General features: G+C 39.4%; 1 protein-coding gene across 6 annotated transcripts in view; it reads left to right on the top strand.

Annotated features, from left to right (window-relative positions):
* Positions 1-20300, top strand: part of ADCY7 (adenylate cyclase 7) — a 60438-nt gene that overhangs the window by 35326 nt on the left and 4812 nt on the right. For 5 of the 6 annotated variants that reach the window (XM_064723096.1, XM_064723095.1, XM_064723100.1 and 2 more), the window contains 17 exons: positions 3-114; positions 2396-2523; positions 2741-2899; positions 6350-6482; positions 7743-7928; positions 9139-9182; positions 9772-9852; positions 10772-10844; positions 11635-11732; positions 12371-12455; positions 13981-14118; positions 15251-15313; positions 15994-16032; positions 17310-17467; positions 18604-18685; positions 19254-19409; positions 20024-20170. In XM_064723096.1, coding sequence (XP_064579166.1) covers positions 3-114; positions 2396-2523; positions 2741-2899; positions 6350-6482; positions 7743-7928; positions 9139-9182; positions 9772-9852; positions 10772-10844; positions 11635-11732; positions 12371-12455; positions 13981-14118; positions 15251-15313; positions 15994-16032; positions 17310-17467; positions 18604-18685; positions 19254-19409; positions 20024-20170 — 1882 coding nt within the window. The remainder of the gene's footprint in view (positions 1-2; positions 115-2395; positions 2524-2740; positions 2900-6349; positions 6483-7742; positions 7929-9138; positions 9183-9771; positions 9853-10771; positions 10845-11634; positions 11733-12370; positions 12456-13980; positions 14119-15250; positions 15314-15993; positions 16033-17309; positions 17468-18603; positions 18686-19253; positions 19410-20023; positions 20171-20300) is intronic. The other variant, XM_064723101.1, reaches the window with a different exon arrangement.

The following is a 20300-nucleotide window of genomic DNA, read 5'->3' as shown; positions in this document are numbered from 1 at the left end:
AGCATTCTTTATGCAGACATCGTAGGATTCACTCGCCTTGCCAGTGACTGCTCTCCTAAGGAACTCGTAGTGATGTTGAATGAACTCTTTGGAAAGTTTGATCAGATTGCAAAGGTAGGTGTACAGTTTGTGCTGCAGGATGAAGGCCTTTGGACAAAGAAGTCTTTTTGCGCAACAGGAGGCAGCTGGGTGTTTGTCAATAAGTCAGGAAGGCAAAACTGCTTTTGCTTTAAAGCTAACTGGAAAAATCACATTAAAACAAAATGTAAATCAAAAATGGGAAATGTAACAAGTTGCTACTGTAATTCCAGTTCTTGGGTGTGGAGGTTTATCTGTATCATTTAGGAAATTGTCTGATGGTGGTAAGTGATTGCAGCAGGGCTGTGGGAGGTTCTGTGTGCAAACTCCACTGAGGAGCTTTGCTGTGTTCAGTTTGCAGGTTTGTTGGACTCCACAAATGGAGAACTCTCAGACACACACTTAAGTTCATAAATTCAGAGGCATCAGGCAAAGAGTTCTTTAGCTCAGGAGGGAACTAAAGAAAGCTTCCTGTTACTAATGGATACTTACACAAAAGTGTAAGGCTGGGGAGTAGTTTAAAATGGTCCCTGTTAAGCCATAGCCTCAATACTGACCCTTCAGCCTGGCAGGAGTTGTTACCACTTCCAGCGGCTGCTTGAGATTAATTTTTTTGTAGCAGTCATCACAAACTCAGGTTTTTAGTTCTCACATTACAGGGACTGTATCATCTACATGTTTGTGTGTTGTGTTTGTGAAATCCTAAAAATTCAGAAAGTTGGAAAACTCTAAAATTATTAATGTAGCAGAGGAGTGAAATTGTTGTAATTAAACCCTTGTGGATATTATTGAATAAATTCTTAAATATACCACTGATTAAAACCTGACTAAGATGCTAGTAATATTTTGGCCTAAATTACATGACTAATTTTTGCATTTATCTGAATTCAGTTGTTGTTAAATGTTTAAGTACTGAAAATAAGTTATAATATTGCAATTGTATTGTTGTGAAGCAGCTATAAAGACAGAGTAAGTTATGTCATCTTAGTTGCCAAATGGCAAAATTCATTCTAATGCTGAAGTACAAGCTGAGGTTAAACACATTTGGTAAGGCTTTGTAACTGTTTTGCAGACAAAAAAAGAGAAAAAAAATCTAGATTTTGAGTGATGAGTTTCAATTTCTCACTGCTGTATGCAAATTGCACTGAAATGTCTGGATTTAGTGAGTCAAGGTCTTTTGCAACTCTGTTGTTGAGCTGTGAGAAGAGGTTCCTGCTTTTTGTGCTATTTTTGTTCTGCCCGGGAGTATTCTGTCATCTTTTCCATAATGTGCAAATCTTGCAAGCTCCAATTTACCTAATAAAAATTGATGGCTGAGCTGGATGCTGAAGTGCAGAAGTTCTAATCCAAGGCTGGTTTTCCCTGCTGATCCCTCTGAGCTTGTCACTTGTGGCACTGCTCAGAACCCACTGGGCTGGATTAAGATGTGGAGAATGATGGATGTTCCCTAAGGCTTTAACTGATGAGGGAGAACAGCTCAGTTTGGGAAATTGCCACATATTTGGGCTGATTTTGGAGCTGATTTAGGAACTGTGTTCCCACAGCAGGTAGTGTTGAACAGCTGGAGCTCTTGGCTGGCCCAAATTGAGCCATCTCTGCTCGTCAGTCAAACATTACACAGCCTTGCAGAATTAGTCCTGGCTTGCTTGCAACCTTTGTAGTTAAAATTCTTCAGTAAAGTGTTCACAAAAGACAGTATCAGAGACTTTTGCTCTCTCCTGCCAGTCATTGGCAGCAGTATCTGTTGCACAGTTAGGAAAATTTTTTTTGCTACCATTTAGTATTGTGGGTTTTTATTAACAATAGCAAACAGTAGTGTGTGCCAGCTTACTGTTCAGTCATGTTTGAAATAACAAAAACCCCCAATTTTCATCTGCACAACTGCCAGGTTGGGCATCTGAATTTCCAAGTTTTCCCTCAGTGCTGGGAGGTTTTATGACACCTCACACTGTTACTTATGAGGCTGCCATGTAAAAATAGAGGGAAAACTGCCCATAAATCAGATGAAGATTAAAAGATAGATAAGTAGATTTCATCTTTTAGATGGTAAGTTTTGTGACGGTTTTATTTTATTTATGATTTTTTTCAATTTCACACTGTTCCAACAAAAAGACAAGAAACTAACAAGACGGTTTTATTTCAGAAATGCTTAAAGTGTCATTTTTGTTCTCTCCAGTGAGCAATGTCCAGGCTTTCAGACATGGGACAGAAGAAGTAAGCTTTGTTTCAACAAGGAGTGAATAAAGCCTGTCTTTCTGAAACCTGAACCTTTGGAGTTAATTTTTGGTGTAATAAAATGTTTGGTGTAATTTTGCAGGAGAATGAATGCATGAGAATAAAAATCCTGGGCGACTGTTACTACTGTGTGTCAGGCCTGCCTGTGTCCTTACCAGTTCATGCCAGGAACTGTGTTAAAATGGGGCTCGACATGTGTGAAGCAATAAAGTAAGTGTTACACAGAAGGCTGATTAAAATATAGATACTGTGCAGATATTGAGATTTGAGATATTGAATTAAGTATTTTGTTTTCTTGTCAGCATTCAAAGTGTATTTATTAGCTGTAGTTGCATAGTTCTGACTGTAAGTTTTGCACCAAGTGTATGATGAGACAGGAGGAGGAGATGAAATGTCAAGTCTGCTCTAACCCCCGATGCCTCCCCAGGCAGGTGAGAGAAGCCACGGGCGTGGACATCAACATGAGGGTCGGGATCCACTCCGGGAACGTGCTGTGCGGGGTCATCGGCCTCAGGAAGTGGCAGTACGACGTGTGGTCACACGACGTGTCCCTGGCCAACCGCATGGAGTCTGCCGGAGTGCCGGGGTGAGCGAGAGCCCTCCGTGCGGGGCTGGGCTCCTTCCGTGCCGGGTCCCCTCCGTGCGGGGCTGGGGCTGGGTGTCCCCTCCGTGCGGGGCTGTCCCCTCCGAGCCCTCTGAGCCGGGCTGGCACGGCCCCGGGTCCATCACTTCCTCACCCAGGGTGGTGGATGTAGGACAGATGTGTGCTTAGCAGAGCTGTAAAATGTTCGTATTTTCTGCGAGCTATAAAATTCTATTCTTAGGCAAGAGCTGCTTATTGACCATCCCTTCATGGGAGAAACATGTGCATTGTGTTGACTTAGTTAATCCATGCTGTACACAGGGGTAATTCTACGTTTGTGAGTTTAGTCAGAGAACAGTTGTGCTCCTTAGGTCAACAAGGCCAAGCTGTCTTTGCCCAGCGTTTCTGCTAATGCATCGATCAGCTCCACTTGATTTATGTCAGCTCTATATTCACCGCTCAAACCTCATAAGCAACTCAGAAATTAAAATGCACCCTGATGGGAGTATCCCAGCAAGGAGAGTGTGGAGCTGTTGTTTGTTGTGCATTTGCCATGGGCAGAAGGAAGGGGAGTGGTGCTGAATGGGAGGATTGAGGCAGAGCAGGGGTATAATTTACCATGAGCTGCTGCTCAGTGATACAAGGATTGGGGCTGAAGTTGGTCTCTTGTAGTCTTTTTAGGACCCTCTTTGAGCACAACAAATATAAATGTTTTTCAAAACCATCAACATTTGCATTTTCTTTGTTTAGGAAAGTATATTCTTTTCCTGTTTTCTAAGTTAAATTTAAGGATTAGAATTCATCTAAGAAACTCTCTCTTTTTTTTTTCTTTCTTATTTCAGTAGTTTACACAAAAAAAGGCCAATATAAGACTTTTTCTTTTTTCATTCCCAAATCAGACCATGATTTTTTTTGTGTCATGGTAGTCTGTGCAGATTGGTTATTTTTATTAAGTGTTTCTAACCAGTGACATTATAGCTTCTCTTATTATTTCTATACCTCAGATAACTTTTAGATATATGCTTGTAACTTAAAAATTAAAGTGGTTTATTAAGTGATAAGAGGTTATGAATATCAAAATACTCTGTTGCATTGGTCACTGAAACAGAAAGCTACTTGGAGCTTGGTGAACAGTTACACCACCAGCCAGGCTGAAGGGTTTACTGTGTTGATTCAGCGTGATTAAACAAGAATACAGAGTTGTAAAGTTTCTTTTGTTGGTAAAACAAACGGCATGACTCCGAATATGGCACAAACCCACACTTTGTTAGTCACGTTTGGGACCTTTGCCTAATCTTGAAAACTCTGATTATTCCTGTATGCTTGTCAGGTTTCTAGTTGATAAGCTGCTAAGGAATCAAGCTGGTTTAGTTTGTCATGCTGATTCGGAAACATTTTTCTTATTACTTCCTCTACCTATAGCTGTGTAGTACTCACTCATGTTGTGTTTCAAAAGTGGCCAGGGGAAACATCTTCCACCTGTGGAAGACTGAGCCTGACAGGGTGGAAGGGGTATTATTCACTATGGAAGTGTTATCTTGTATTTTTTTTCTGCTCTGCAAAGAATTATTTGTTGGGGATTCCTTGGTCCAAAGTCAGCTAGTCCTGCTCCTTTGGAAGCAATTTGCCATTAGGAGCCAGCCAAAGGTTTTGCTTAAAATAGGAAGCATATCTATTTTGAGTTTCTGTAAATGAAGGAATTCTAAAGACTTTTGAAGGGAGGGATGCAGGAAAGCTTCTAGCTTTTGAAATATTTTCTGTCCAGTGTCAGAGTAACCTTATTCATCTTCCTTGTGATTTTAAAAATTACTTACATTCATAACAGTGTTAATCCACTACTAAAGCAGAAAGGAGTAGCATAAAACCAAAACTAGAAATGCGTTTATGACCAATTCTCTCTGATGTGTAAATGGCTGGAGGCTCCCACTGTGCTGGGTGTTCTGTCCTGGCACAGCAAGGGCAGCAGCGCGTGCTCCAGCTCGCCTGGGAGAGCAGCTCTCGGTGATGTGCTTATCCTGGAACCCAGGGAGCAATTAGGAACTGCTGAGAGATCACTGCCACCTGACTGGAAGGGAAGTTTGCAGTAAGATCAGAAATGTCCTACACAGTGTGTGGTTTGAGGGAGGGGGGAGAGGAAGCTTGGTAAAATGTAAAATGGTAGGTAGTGAACAAATGTACTGCTTTTTGGAGGAAAGGGAAAAGCACAGGAAACTTGCTGCAGCACGTGGCTGTGTTTTAAGGCTCAGGGCACAGACATCACCCAGAATACCCCAGTCTCTGTGGAAAAAAATTATGCTTTAGAGCAAATTTTAAAATTTCAGATTTGAAGGTTCACCATAACTGCAGAAGTGTATAGTCAAGGTTTTCTCAAACTTTTTTTGAGAAAACTACCAGTACACAGATAAAAGCAGGCACCTTCTGCAATTCAGCTCTTACTGTTGGCTTCAAAAGTACTGAGGAACGTTTTATTCCTCCTTCTTAGAAGCTGCAGCCAGTAGTTCTTAGGTCTTGGACATGTTACTTTCATGCAAACCTATGTCCAACTTTAGGAAGGGGAGGTGGATACAGGAGTGATTCCCTTGCTCTCTGCAGTCAGGCAGCAGTGCTGCACACTGCCAGCTTCCATTCTGGAATTGTGCTTTTCCCAGCCCTGAGCTAATGGGCTGTAAGACAGTGTCTAATCCCTCTGTGCCAAAGAAAAGTGAGAAAAGCATGGGAAGATGAACAATGAGAAAGTAGAACTTAAGAAATGCTATTTTATGAACTCCCTTCAGTCTCCTGTTGAGAAATTATATGGAAAACTATTACTCATAGCTTATGTGGAAATACATGATTTGAGATACAGAGTGAAATAACATGTAAGGGGAAGTGTGAATAGGTACAGAAAAATACTGGCTGCTCTCCTCAGAAGTGCATTGCTGTTGTTGCTGTGTTGCCTTTTCCTTGGATTGTTTCAGTCAGAAAAGGCAGACTTTCAGAATTTTCCTCAGAGTTAACAAAAAACCTTCCCCAGTTTTCTTTTCCCAGACTCTGTGTCTCCCCTCACCCTCATGCATTTCTAGCACAAAGCAGTCCTTGCTTGTGTTTTGTTCATGAGTTTTCCCTGCAGCTCTCACAACCTGCCTGTGAGCCTGCCTGTCTTGTGAGTCATCAGATCTCCTTTGATCACATTTCTTCTTGTTTCATTTACTTCCCTGCTTATTTCAATTTAATTTTGAACCAATACTATCTCATTATGGGAAGTGTTTTTTAGGGAACTTGCTATGAATGATGTACTATAGTAAAAGATTGCAAATATAATTTTAAGTACTGGCAGGATTTTTCAGTTGGCTGCCAAAGCAGGGGATGTCTGGAAAGCAGAAATGTCAGCAGGGGCCATTGAAATGTAAATGAAATGCTTAATGTGACCTTTCTGTGAGTGTTTGGGTCTCTTGTTCTTTCTCCCGTTCTCAGCCGTGTGCACATCACTGAAGCAACATTAAATCACCTAGGCAAGGCTTATGAAGTAGAAGAAGGGAATGGACACCTGAGGGACCCTTACCTTGAATCCATGAATATCAAAACCTACTTAGTGGTTGATCCAAGGGTATGTATTTGTTTTCAAACATATATATTTATTCAAGTGTATACACACATAAGTACATAGGTTTCTGTGGTGCACACAGCTCTTTCATTCAGATGCAAAATTAGAGCATGGTGTGAGTCACCTGAGTAGCTTGGATTAGGGAGTTCAGATCTGAAAGCACATCCTGCTTCTTTATGACATGCCTATTACATTGGAGGTAATAAGTCTTATGCTGAAACCTCTTTTGTGACCCACTTAAAGTAAAAAGACATAGTTGACTATATATTTTTATGAAGTGTCTCAAAAACCCAGGTCAAAAGATGAGGAATGAAAGAATACCTGTACTGTGTGGCCACTTGCAGATAAAACAGTCCCTGTAAAATAGCATCAGACGTCTTCCTCCCTATCTGAAAAGGAAGATTCACCCTCTCTTCAGTGTGAAGTTAGCAACTGTGGGTTGCTCCCTTAGAGCTTGGTAGCTACAAACACCTGAATTATTGCTATTTTCAACTGGCTTGTGGTTGATGAGTAAAATGTTGCAAATGAAAAAAGAATGCAGATGAGAAACTACTTCCTGATCTCTACAGGAAGGAACAGCATAGAGCCACTTTTAATTAGCAAGAACTCAATCTTATCTTGGTTATATTTTTCAACACTGCAGTCCGCCCCCAGCTGCACACAGCACATATTCTCAGAATGAGGACCTATAAATATTATAATGGTCTCTGCTCCCTTGAAGATACTTGTGAAATGTTAGAGAATTATCAGTCATTGATGTCTTGGTTTATTCTGTAGTTTTGCAAAGGTATTGCTATACACACTGTCTGTACTGCCTGACTCAGCAGCTGTGACACAGATATAATCTAATGTGGAGTCTGTAATTTGTGGGATCTTCTAACCACTGTTTTTGATACACCCCAGCAGCTCAGGAGTTTGGCACCTTTTTCCCCTGCTGTAGTGCTGACTGCAAAGGAACTGTATCTGTTCATAAGATCCTGTGGGCCCTTGCATCACTGTACATAAATGCGGAGTTTGTTGCAGTGTTGCAAGCCAAGTCTGGTGAAGGCAGCTGAAGCAATTAATTTTGTGTGTGCTGTGATTTGCTTTAGCTCACCTTAATTAAATGGGATAAAGGAATTGAGGTTGGCTGACATGTCGCTGATATGTCCGGAGACCTATAAAACGGAGAGATTTGAGTCTTAAACTACTCAACACGCAGAGCTTCAGTATTTTGTGAATTGCCTGAATTTCTGTTTTGTCCACGTGTTTTCTTTCTGCCAGTCCAAGCAGTGCCTCTCAAGCAGCCACATCCCCAAGGCGCGGGTGAACGACGGGCTGAAGATGCGCGCCTCGGTGCGGATGACGCGCTACCTGGAGTCCTGGGGCGCGGCGCGGCCCTTCGCGCACCTCAGCCACCGCGAGAGCGTCAGCAGCGACTGCTCGGGCTCGCAGGGCCGCCGCAGGAAGGTCAGTGACCCAGCGTGCTGCCACCTGCTCTGGTGCCGCTCCACACCTGCCTGTGGTGGCTGTGGGGCTGCTCTGACCCTTGGTGTGCAGTGCGTGCGCAGCTGAGGGGTGTCTGTCCCTCACTCTCTGCAGTCAGCGCTGCACACTGCCAGCTTCCATTCTGGAATTGTGCTTTCCCCAGCCCTGAGCTAATGGGCTGTAGGACAGTGTCTAATCCCTCTGTGCCAAAGAAAAGTGAGAAAAGCAAGGGAAGATGAACAATGAGAAAGCATTTCTTAAGTTCTACTATTTTATGAACTCCCTCCAGTCTCTTGTTGAGAAATTATATGGAAAACTATTACTCATAGCTTATGTGGAAATACATGATTTGAGATACAGAGTGAAATAACATGTAAGGGGAAGTGTGAATAGGTACAGAAAAATACTGGCTGCTCTCCTCAGAAGTGCATTGCTGTTGTTGCTGTGTTGCCTTTTCCTTGGATTGTTTCAGACAGAAAAGGCAGACTTTCTGACTTTCTCCTTCTGTCAGACCTTCACCATTCTCAGACTGCCAATCTCTCTAGCATACTATAATCTAGCATATCCTCAAAGCAAAATTATCTATTTTTCCTATTATTTTTCCCATCTTGAGATCCTGCCTGGTCCATGTGGTTTTTATAAAAAAAACAGATGGACATACTCAATACTTAATTGAAATGTATAGAAAATAAATAGTCCCTCCACATGCTCTCCTCGCAACTGGATTTTATCAGTAAAGAATTTTTAAGATCAAGAATTCTTAAGGTTTTTAAGATTTTAAAATATAAGAAAACTAATTTTTCCTTTCATCTTCCCTTTCTGAAAGGTGGAAGCAGGAGATGTGCATGCTGTCAGGTGTGGTCCTGGAGCCACAGCTGTAGTAAATTTTAAATTAAGCATCCATTCAGATGTGTGGAAGTGGTTCCCAGTCTGCTTGTTTCTGCTGGTGCTTGCTTAATTATTTTGGTGTGTAGAGAAAAATGAGAGGGATGATCTAATGATCTTTTTTTGTCAGAAACCACTCACTTCTCACTTGTTAAAGCAGAAAACGTTGCTGAAAGGGATTGGTTTTTAGAAACATTTCTTTTATTTCTGAATAAAAATGGTTTTGGTAGTTTCTTGATGTTTGTTTTCCATAGTTGTTTGCTATTCAAAGAATGTGTAACTTATTCTGAATTCCTATTTTATTTAGGAAATACCTTTGTCTTCTACTGGGCGCCAGAGAACTTCTGATAGGTTTGTCAAGTACCTTATTTTCTTCTCTTTTTTTTTTTTTTTTTGGTGCTCCTGTGCTCCTCTTGCAGTTCAGTGTGCTGTAAGGATGTCATCATTTAGTTGATTAATCACTGTGTGTATGGTAGTCCTGCCTTAGAAAGGTTAAGCTAAAGCTTTGGTCTTGGGAAGATTTCTCAGCTCACGTTTGTAATTGTTGGCAGACTCTAAAAGGAGCTTCTTGTCTTACTGTCCCCCCAGTCATTCAGATTCCATTTTGCTTGCTGGGCTGCAGCAAGCAAACTTATATTACAATATTACAATGTGATAAGAATTGTCAATGGTACCCATAGCACTGAGTTAAGTGAGGAGCTGATTTTCACTTGTGGAACATTCCCTCAGTTTGTCATAATGCTGTCTTGAAAAATGCATTATTTGGGTAACTAGAGAAATGCTTAGTGAAGTGCTCCTGGGTGTATTTTTAATCAGTTTGGAGCATTTTGGTTTAACTTTTCCCTGGAGGCTTGCCCCACTGTTTGCTGAGTAAGTGTGCTCTGTACCCATTACTTGTTTCTGACTAGCATTTGTGACACAGACTTCTTTTCATCCTCAGAAATTCATCTCAGAAGGGAAGGATAGAGGAAGATATTTATGATGAAATGATGTCAACCATTGAAGGCCTCAGCTCAACTACGTATGGAGTACTTTCATTTATTCTTCATCTTTTCTTTGAGATTTACCTACATTTTCAATTTAAGCCTAGATATAAAGTATATGTATAAAGTTATCAGGGTTTTTGTCTTGCCCTTTTTTTCTCTTTGTTTTTATTTAGCTTCTGGTTTATTTTTTAATTTGAATATGAAACTGTTACTGCATTATTTAGCAAGAAGCCAGTGATCAGTCTTTCTGTTCAAAGTTTTCTTTATTAAAACAAGAAGTGTCATGAGATGGGGCACTGTTCTGAACAAAAAACTATGTAGAAAGTCAAAACAGTTTTGGGGGTAATAAAATTAGTTTAGTGTCTGGTCCATTGAAGGCAAATCGTCTGTCAGGGGCTGGTAATTCCTTTGGCACTGCATTTGCATTTAAAAGCAGACAAACACAGGCAGTGTGTTGGTGGTGGTTTGGGTTTTCTTTTTTTTGGTTTTATTTGTTTTAATTTAAAATACAATATTTACATTCCTAACAAATTCTTAAAACACTGAATTGAAGAAGAAAAACTCTTTCTTCCATCTAGATTCTAGGAAGGCTATACCTCAGATATTCCTAATTGGAGTCTGATATTATTTAGGGCAAGTTTTTGGAGGCTGTGAACCCTCTCTAACATCTGCTGTTACACTTTCCTATTCTTTAGCCTGCAGGAAGGTTTGGAGCTACATTTTTCATGTAGCTTAGGCAGATGTTGCTGTCTGTGAGTGTTGTGGATCTGCCTGTCAGATGAGTAAAAATGTTATGTTTTTACTGCTTTGTTCTGCTATGGAACATAAAGGCCTTGCAGAAGCACCAGCCGTGTGTTGGGAGTGGCTGTGGGTCTGAGGTGCAGGATGGTTCTGTGTCCTCTCCTGGGCCCTGGCTGCTCCTGCTGACCCACCCCTGTCTCTCTCTGGCTGCAGCCCCTGGTGTGGCAGGTCAGATGACTTCTGTGGATTCTCACTGATCTTTGCAGAACCTGGTCTTGAAAAAGAGGTTGGTAAGAACAAAATAATCCTTTCTGGTCTTTGGCTTGCCCTTCAGAGCAGCATAAGAATATGTTTGAAATGTTTCATTCTGAAACTGGATTCTGGAGGTGACTGCACATCGTAAGAGGTTTCTGGTAACTAATGGAAAGCAGATTTCAGGAGTGTTTGAACTGGTCATTCTTCCTTGAGAATGAAAATTCTGAGCTTAAATAAGATTGTCTCTAATCTGTGGTCAAATTCTTGCCATAAGGGAGTTAGTTGATAATTTTTTTAAAATAAATGACTTCCCTCAAAAGTAATGAGATTTAAAGAAGGAAAGAAAAAAAAAGATTTCTGTATCCATAATGAAAACACTTTGTTTGCTGTGTCTGTTCCATTGTAGATATAATACTGATATTTGTTAGGTGCAGTGTAGTTTTTCTGTTTGAATAACTGCTGTTAAATTTACTGTGCTGTGGATGTATTTACTGGTGTGGATCTGTACATACACTTTACTTCTCTGTATGTCCTTTCCTGATAAGAATTTTGACCATGGGAATCTGTGGAGAGCTGTTTTACATACTGCCTGGATTTCCCTTTAGCTTGGAAATGTAGAAATTATCCTTTGGCCTGGACTGTTTTTCTTGAACAATGTTCAAGTGATTGGGTTTTTTTTGGTGATGGTCTTTTGTTCTGTTTTAGTGTATTTTTAATAATGCAGTATAAACTTGTATATATGTGTCATCACAAGAATGTAATAAAGTAAAGAAAAAACACCTCTGAAAGGGCCCTGGTGCTTTGCTCTCTCTGTGTTTCAGTACCGCACCATTCCTATTCTGAAACTCAAGAGTTACTTTGTGTGTGCCAGTTTTGTGTTCCTCTGTATATTTGTGATCCAGATGCTTATCATGCCAAAGTAAGTGCTGGTATTTTAATTATTTATAATTCAAATTAACCAACAGCTAAAGTGAAATGCATGTGGAGGTTCTTTTTGGAACTTTTTGGAGTTCCTGAGGGGTTAAATTTAAGAAACATACATTCATTTACCCCATGACAAGGGATTGCATTCATGTTGTTGGCATAAAAGCCAAGATATTAGTATGAAAATAAAATAGAAATATTTCTTTAATATTTTGTTTGCTTAGTACACAGGGAGCAGGTCAGTTAAGTAAGGAATATTGTTTTATAAGAACAGTTGGCTGTAAGGACATTGAGCAGTAGGAAAATGGGATTTAGCAGCTTGAACTGTGCTCAGTGATCCTTTTCTGTAGAGTTACAAGGAGGCAGCTTTGAGCTGCTACTCGCAGCTCCAAGAAAGCAGAGGATGGGTAATTCTGAAGTGTATGGCACCTTTGTTTTTCATGGCTGTTGCAGTGCAGTTTCCATGTGGTTTGTGCACAGGGCAGTGGCTCAGGCCATCAGAGCAGAAGCTCTTAAAGCAGAGATTGTGCAACAGAGCAACCGTAACCTGTGTGATGTTACTGTTATTCAGTGCTATTGGAAGAAAAACCGTATTTAAACTTGGTTTTTTTAGTGCTCTCTTCTTCTGTTTAGAACTGCAGAACTGGGAATTTCCTTTGGAGTTGTTGCCATCATCATTGCACTTATTTTGTTTGTGTGCTTTGCTGACAAATGTCTGGTAAGTTTACTTTAAAAAAACACTTCCTGTTTTCAAAGGGGGATGGATATATTTCAGCAACTTGGTCTGTCTTTTAGGCTGATGAAATTTTAGTAATTTCAATAGGAATTACAGGAGCCTTGAACCTCAGGTTACTAGAAGATTCCATTGCCTGAAACAGATTTTCATGTCTGAAAATTCTCCCAGTAATTCAGAATTATTTGAGTGCAGGAATAGATGGGTAGGAGGGAGGACACGGGGTTGGTTTTATAAAATGTATTTCTATGTTTGTCATTAATAGTAATTTTGGTTGTAAATAGTGTTATTCTCTATTCTGGAAACAATATTGAAATAAGTTGGAACAGAAGATCTGTTTCCATAATAATTTATGAAGTGTAATGAAAATTGCAAACATATGAATAATTTATTGGCAACAATTTCATGGCTGTTAGAATTCCAAATTCACCATTACATCAATTGGGACACTTTGCACTTGTAGTTCCTTTTTCTTTGCATTATTAAACACATGCAATTACTATTTAAAAATATATAGTGACAGAGAGAGCCCATAGTGACAGAGAGTTCAATGATACAGAGTGAAAAAAAAAGAAAAAAAAGGCCTTCTCAGTTCAAGAAGTGCCTGGGGGCAATGTGGGGAGAGGGAAGGGATTTTAGAGAAGGGATTCTAGAATGTTCCTTGCACTCATCAAACCTGCACTGTGCCAGAGCAGGGACGTGCAGCAGCAGCACTGCAGCACCCAGTGAGGGGATGGAGCTCTCCAGGGAGGGAAAGAGTCTCTTACAGAGCCATGGTCAAGCTGTGTAAAGGGGAAAGAAAAAAATAAGAGAAAATTACACTCAGGACATGGGATAAAGATTTATGACTCATTTAATTGTATGGTTAGACAGATTTGTGGATTTTATGTATGTATGGTATTTGTATATGTATAAACATGGTTTTTTGCATATATGTCTGTAGAGGGAGAGAGAGGTGAGTGTATATGCATTCTTGTGTTTTTTCTACATGTGTAGAAACACATGGACAAAATAGAAAATTCCAGGACTGCAGTTGCATGAGACTTGAGTTTTATGCTTGGGAGTGTTTTTGTGTAGTCAAATAACAAAATAATGCTGGCAGGATGGCAAGAATGGGGACTGTCCAGAGTTGGTTTCAATTTATTAATCTGAACATGTAGTTCCAAATATTATAGCTCTATAACGGGGGGAAAAAACAGCCACAACATTTTTACTGCATTTTATTAATTTTTCTCTATAACTTTCAAACAGATCATAATTCTGTATTTTTAAAGTATGAATTGAGAAAATTTTAGCACCCAACCCCTTTGAAGAAAGGAAGCATTGTCTCTATTTTCAGCTAGGGAAAGGTGTTAGACATTGACTCAGAATGAGGAGATTGTAAATTAGAATTCCAGTGAAGGCTCTTGACACTCTCCTGCAGAAAAAAGGTCAACTTTATATTTAGAAATATTTCTTCCCCTGTATCAAAGTGTTATCTGTTACTGAAACTAATGAATTGTGTTTACAGAAGTGCTGCTCAGAGCAGTGGCCTCCCCTGCGCCATCTGTGTGCTGTCTCAGAAAAGGTGGAAACAATGCCTTTGCTTAGGCTGCCTCTAGCAGTCATCACTATAGCTGCCTTGCTGATTATAGCCATTTTTAACTTGGTAAGTAATCACATTAATTAATGAACATATTGTAAAATCCACAGTTTCAGTAACTTCCTGCTTTCTTTCCATCAAGTACCAGATTCTGCTGCTTTTTCTAATGCCTGCCTTACAACACGAGTTGATTTGCACAGGGATAGTGCGTGATGTCCATTAAAAGCATTAAAAATAAAAGCTCCTAATTTGTGGAACTGGAAGTACACTTGGTAGACTTCAGTTCTACAAATTTTTCTGGTTTTCAAGACAGCACTTATAACAGCTCTTGACTGTAACCCTCATCACTAAGATGTTTCCTGTTTTAATGGGGTTTGAAATGTTTGGCCGTGGCAGGCAGCACTTTATGCAGTTCACTGTGGTATTTGCACTCACTGGTAGTAATGTGGGTGAGGGAAGGAAGAATGGCTTGGCTCTCTTCTAAAAGCAAAGGCATTGGGGATAGGTGCTGCTGGAGTAAAGTGGAAATGGCATCTGTCTTTTAAATTTAGTTTGAATATTATATTGCACCTGGGGCATGTACATTTGAATAACTGTGCTGGGTTTTTTTTATTAAAACAAGCTCTGTGTGTTAACAGTTCCACTTAACTGATAGTTAACTACCAAAACCGGTGTCCTGATCCCATGTGTTCCTTTGCCTTGCCATTCTTCTGATTCCATGGGGAGCTCCTTCTGAAAGCAATACTGCAGAAAATGCTCAATTTTCTTTCATAGGGTGTTTTTTGCTGGCTTAGGTCCTTGAATTGACTCACAGTGGTGTCATGTGAACACCACCAGAGACAGACTGAAAGAAAACAGGAACAGCAGCTGTGAAACTGGGGGTGAGACAAAACCACATGTTTGTGCCAGATAGCTGCTAAATTAACATGTCCATAATGTAAACCTTTACCCCCAATTAGAAAATAAATAAATGTTAACCTTTTTGCAGCTTGTGTGCGCATATATGTTTAGCATAACTATATGGGATGCAATTGTATTTCAACATTAATTCAATAGCAGTGAAAAGACAACCAGATCAACTCTCTTTATAAAATATATAGGGAAAAAAATCAGTGATTACCTGCTAATTAGTTTGTATGCTGGTTTTATTGATTTGTTTTGCCTTGTGTTTTTTCTTCTTCCCCTCCAATAAATCAAGACTACCGAAAAGAACAAACCTGCCAACTTTACTGGATCAAATGACCTGAATGCTACCAACTGTGTGAGTAAAATACCGTCTTAATTTCTAGGACTGAAATGAAATGAGTCTTGGATGGTAGGTATAGAATCATAGAACATCCTGAATTGGAAGGCACCCACCAGGATCATCAAAGTCCAACTCCCATCATGTAGGATGTCATGATGGATGACAATATTTTTATATTTTTTCTTTTTATTTATAAAGATAGGGTTTTGGGGTTTTTTAACTATTGAACATGAAGACTTGCTCATGGCACAAGGCAGTTTTAAGGGATATTTTGTATTTTTATATGTAGCTTTCTCGTGCATCCTTTGGGGATTTTCAGAAGTCTGGAGTATTCATGTATAAAACTGAAGTTTTGATTTATTTGGTCTCTCAGCATATTTGAAAGGTGTTCTCCAGCATTTCTGTAAGAGTAAATCCAGCACTTACTAGTGACACAAAAGTATTATTTCTGGAAGTTTCACTTTTTTTATCTCTAATGCCAAAGTGGTGTTCTATTTTGAGTTCATCCAAATATTTGGGATGCCCCTTTGTCACCTGGCCACCCCTTTAGATGATGGACATGTTTTTGAATTATGTGCAGCAAGGTGTGTGAGGAGCCTTTCATTCAGATGCTTATGACAAATGATAAGTTACACAAATGAAAAGCACATTGCACTCATCTGGTGATTTTTTGTTCTTGCATGTTTGTACATCAGGCTTTTGAAAACACAACTCATTCCTGCATAGAGGAAACTGTAAGTAGTGAAAGCATCTTACTTAGGCCTGATCTTTGAATGTGGTGTCCATTACTGACAAATGGCAGGTTCTGTTGCTGTGTAAAAGGAAACTTTTTTAGATATCTGACAGCATAAAAATTGTTCATGAAATCAAGATAATTCAGCTGCTGTTGTTGTGCTAAGTAAAGCATTGCTTTACAGGTTTTAAAAATTTCAAACTGAGGAGTAGGTCTAAATCTTTAAGGAGAAAACAGCAGAACAGGGTGATGATAATGTTTGAGTCTGAAAGATGAGAGCTGTACTTGCAAGTGTCCCAGTAAAGTGTATTTGTAGAGTGAAAGAGCTTAAGTGGCTGACAGACCTCTCTTAGGATCACAGAGTTGGTATAATGTGTGATACATGGACTCTGATTAGGAATTGCTTCATAAATTGTTCTGGTTTCATTCACTTCAGTAGAAATGTTAATTATTTAGCCAAGAATCTCACAGTTCTGTAGTAGGCCTGTGCTATTACAGATGGGAAAACTGCTTTGTACATTGAGGAGCAGAAGCTGAGGTAATTTTGGAGCTGCTTGTAGCCTGAAGTGTGCCGGCTGAGCACCCGACACCTGTGCCCGTGGCTGCAGGCAGCAGTCCTGTCTGCACCACACTCTGGTACTCTTGGTGCCATGTTTGGTGCTGCCAGCTCAGGCTGGCCTTGGACACCCTGCCTGAGCTGGGATTCCCCTGGCAAAGCGCTCAGCAATTCCATAATGGGCACAGTGGCCACAGCTTGGAAATGCTTCTTAGCATCCCAGTTCTTCTGAGGAGCTGAGTCTCAGGCTGGATAACCGGCCACAGTCTCCATGTGTTACTGGTGTGGGGCTGGGGATGGGGCATCTGCTCTAGGTTACAATGGGAAAGCACACTCAGAACAGGGTTAGAGTGCTGGACTTGCTGGTTCTATGGACTGTGAACCTACTTTAGATTATTCTCAAACTTTAAATAAATAATTATTTGAATTAATAAAATTCAGGAGAGAAATTCTCAACACTTCAGGTTTTATGTGGCATTGCTTACTTATGTTGATTGGTTTCTGTTTAAATATTTTGTTTGCCCATAACAAATTATAAAAGTAAACTAAAATCAATATTAAGTTCATCCTTTTAGTGCCATTAAAAATACAGCTTTAAGTGATTGCAATTTCTTTGCTTTTAATTGCCGTGCCCATGAACTCAGAGCATTTCTTGTGGTTTGAACATTTCTTAGACATAAGTTCTGAATAATGCAAAGACTCTTTACATTCCTCTTTTACAGTATTATGCTTACTGCTGTATATTGGGGTTCATTGCCTGCTCAGTATTTCTTCAAATGAGCTTCGAACTCAAAGTTCTCCTCCTGTCCATTGCTGTGACTGTCTACCTCATCATTTTCAATACCCTTCAGCACAAAGACAACTATGGCAACAGTACCAGGTGCACTGTAAAGTTTCTCATCCTTTTATGTTTCATTTAAGGAAGTGTTAGATTTTTGTGCACTTACTGGAATATTGAAATATCAAAATCATGTAAGCCAGACAGTGCAAACCTTTCTGTAAAGTTAACAACAAGGAAATTCTATTAGACCATGCCACCTTTTTTTACATATACTTTTTAAACAAAGTGTATGTTTTCTGAAAAAATTCTGTCATGTGGCTTCTGAGATCCCTATGAGCCTTGGATTACATTAAGGACTGGAGAGTAGAATATTAATGTCATAGTAAGGTTGATCTTAAGTTGTGAAGAAAAGCCTTGCTAAAAGTCTGAGGTTCAAGCTTGGTAGTCAAGGTTGGTGAACTCTTACAGGGACTTTGAATAGTAACAGTAATTTACCTGATCTAATTGCAGAAACTGAAAATACTGAAGAGAAATCACATGCAAAGGCTTTACTGTTAGTTTTGAACTCTTTCTCAGATTCCTCTGCATAGTCTCATAGTTGAAGATTAGAAAAAAATTATTTTGCAGGGGCTGTAACCTGTCAGCACACCTTAAAAAAGCTTGAGTGAACTTAATCATTCATATGATGAGAATTTAATTTGCATTTGTAAAAAGTAATATATGTGGTAAGACTGATCTTACCATGAAATATGAGTGGTGATTCAGATACAGATATAATTTAATTGCTGTCTTTGTCTTAGGAATTCAGGTTTTTAATTTGTTATTGTCTTTCCTTCCACAAATAAGAATGTTTTTTACTACCTCAAGGTTTTGTTAGCTGTGTTTTTGTAGGGTGGTGTGGGATGGGAGCTGAAACTCAGTCTGGTGGAAATTAAGATAGCTCCATTAAGATAAAGCCCTGATTACTTGAGCATCTCCCAACAGCTACTGAACAAGGTTTCAGCACCCAGTGTGCTGTGATGTGCCATGCATCATTCCTTGTGTTGGACTGGCTGATAATCCTTTCTGGGGGTTGGGCCAGGACCTGTCCCAGCCAGCCAGTGGCACAAATGAGCAGTGACCCTGTGGTGCCAGTCTGGACAGACACCCTCTTCCCTCACCTCACACCCCAACCCTCCAGTGGGCAGGTTTTCTCAAAGCATACAGATGACTTTGTATTGCTTTCTTATTTTCAGGTTTTTCATCAAAGAGCCAAGGATAATGACTAATTTATATCTGGTTCTGTTTTACATAACCCTAGTTTTACTTGCAAAACAGGTATGTATTTAAAATGTAATCCTGTAGTTCCTTTACTTGCAGCAAGTTGATTTAAATAAAATGAAAAGTGTTGTTCCTTGAAATTGTACTTTTAATAAGTATATATTTTTTGTCTTTTTTTAGTATTCTGGTCTTGCAGATAACACACTTGTAATTAGGTTTTGGTAATGAAAGAATTTTTTTCTGTGGAAGGATGGGAATATTTTTCTAGTTTTTAACAGTGTTTGCATCACAGTCATGAGAACTTCCTGGTTCTTCCAGTTTTGTTCTATCTGTATTTATATACCAGTATTCATTCTAAATCAACATAGCAATTCAAGATAAAAATAATTATATTATTAAAGTGTCATTTTGGTAAATGATACACCTGATGGTATCAAATGACATTTGGTCTTAGTGGCTGCTTCATATTTTTCTGACCTTTGCTCTCAAAGCACATTTTTCATAACTATTTAGACTCAAAAGGCCTTGAATAAACTATTGCTACTACACTTCTTCAGAAAATTGCCTTATATTTTTCAGTGTGTTATTTTATGGATTTAATTTATCATATTTGATCTTTTTGCAGATTGACTATTACTGTCGACTGGATTGTCTGTGGAAGAATAAGTTTAAAAAGGAACATGAACAATTTGAGACTATGGAGAATGTTAACAGGCTTTTGCTGGAAAATGTTCTTCCAGCACATGTTGCTGCATATTTCATTGGAGAAAAACGAAATGAGGTGTGTTGAGCCTCCCCTATGTGAGGGACAGCAAATTGGGTTTCTGTGATATATAGTACACATGATGTGAAAAAGAACATACACTGTAAACTTCTGCAATCTTTGCCTCTTGTTTGTATTCTAAGACCTTCTAGTGTCAGTCCCTGAAATCTGTTCTCAGAATTAGTAGTTCGGCTGCAGGACACAGTTTAAGTTTGGCAAATATTTAAATGAGATTTACTGCTTTCCAAAGACTGTATTTTACCAGAGAGGATAGGCTATAGTTTTTAGAGATATGAGTTGAGGAGCAGATAGTGTCTCCCAGAGAAAAGTTCATTGATAATGATTTTTTTTAAGAAATCTCATTCTGCCAGCATGTCATCAGAGAGAACAATGCTGTGTCTCAGAAGAGTGACAGTGTCCAAGTAGATGAAAATGTTTAAGGTATCTTTAAGGAATCTCAGCTTTTCCTTAGGCAAATCCACTTTGTTAAAGTTTCTGATAGAATAAGAGATGTGGTTGACTTCATAGGAAAGCTGTAATTTGATTACTGGTTACAAACAATTATCTTGAGTGTGAGTACCTGTGGGGGAATGTGGCTGCTGACAATCTGTGGGTTTGTTGCTTTCCTTTAGGACTGGTACCATCAATCCTACGACTGTGTCTGTGTCATGTTTGCATCAGTACCAGATTTTAAGGTGTTTTACACTGAATGTGATGTCAACAAAGAAGGCTTGGAATGCTTGAGGCTGTTAAATGAAATCATTGCTGATTTTGATGAGGTAATTAAGCTTCTGTCATAAATGCACTGGATTACATATTTACTGCAAAATGAATGTTTCACTAGATCTGTGAGCATTAGAGGGGGAAAAACCATTTTTATGCTGTACTAATATTCTGACTTCAGCCTTG

Source organism: Zonotrichia leucophrys, chromosome 11, assembly GCF_028769735.1.
Source record: "Zonotrichia leucophrys gambelii isolate GWCS_2022_RI chromosome 11, RI_Zleu_2.0, whole genome shotgun sequence".
NCBI lineage: Eukaryota > Metazoa > Chordata > Aves > Passeriformes > Passerellidae > Zonotrichia > Zonotrichia leucophrys.
The sequence above is the reverse complement of the archived record's forward strand: the minus strand, read 5'-3'. Positions and strand labels throughout refer to the sequence as shown.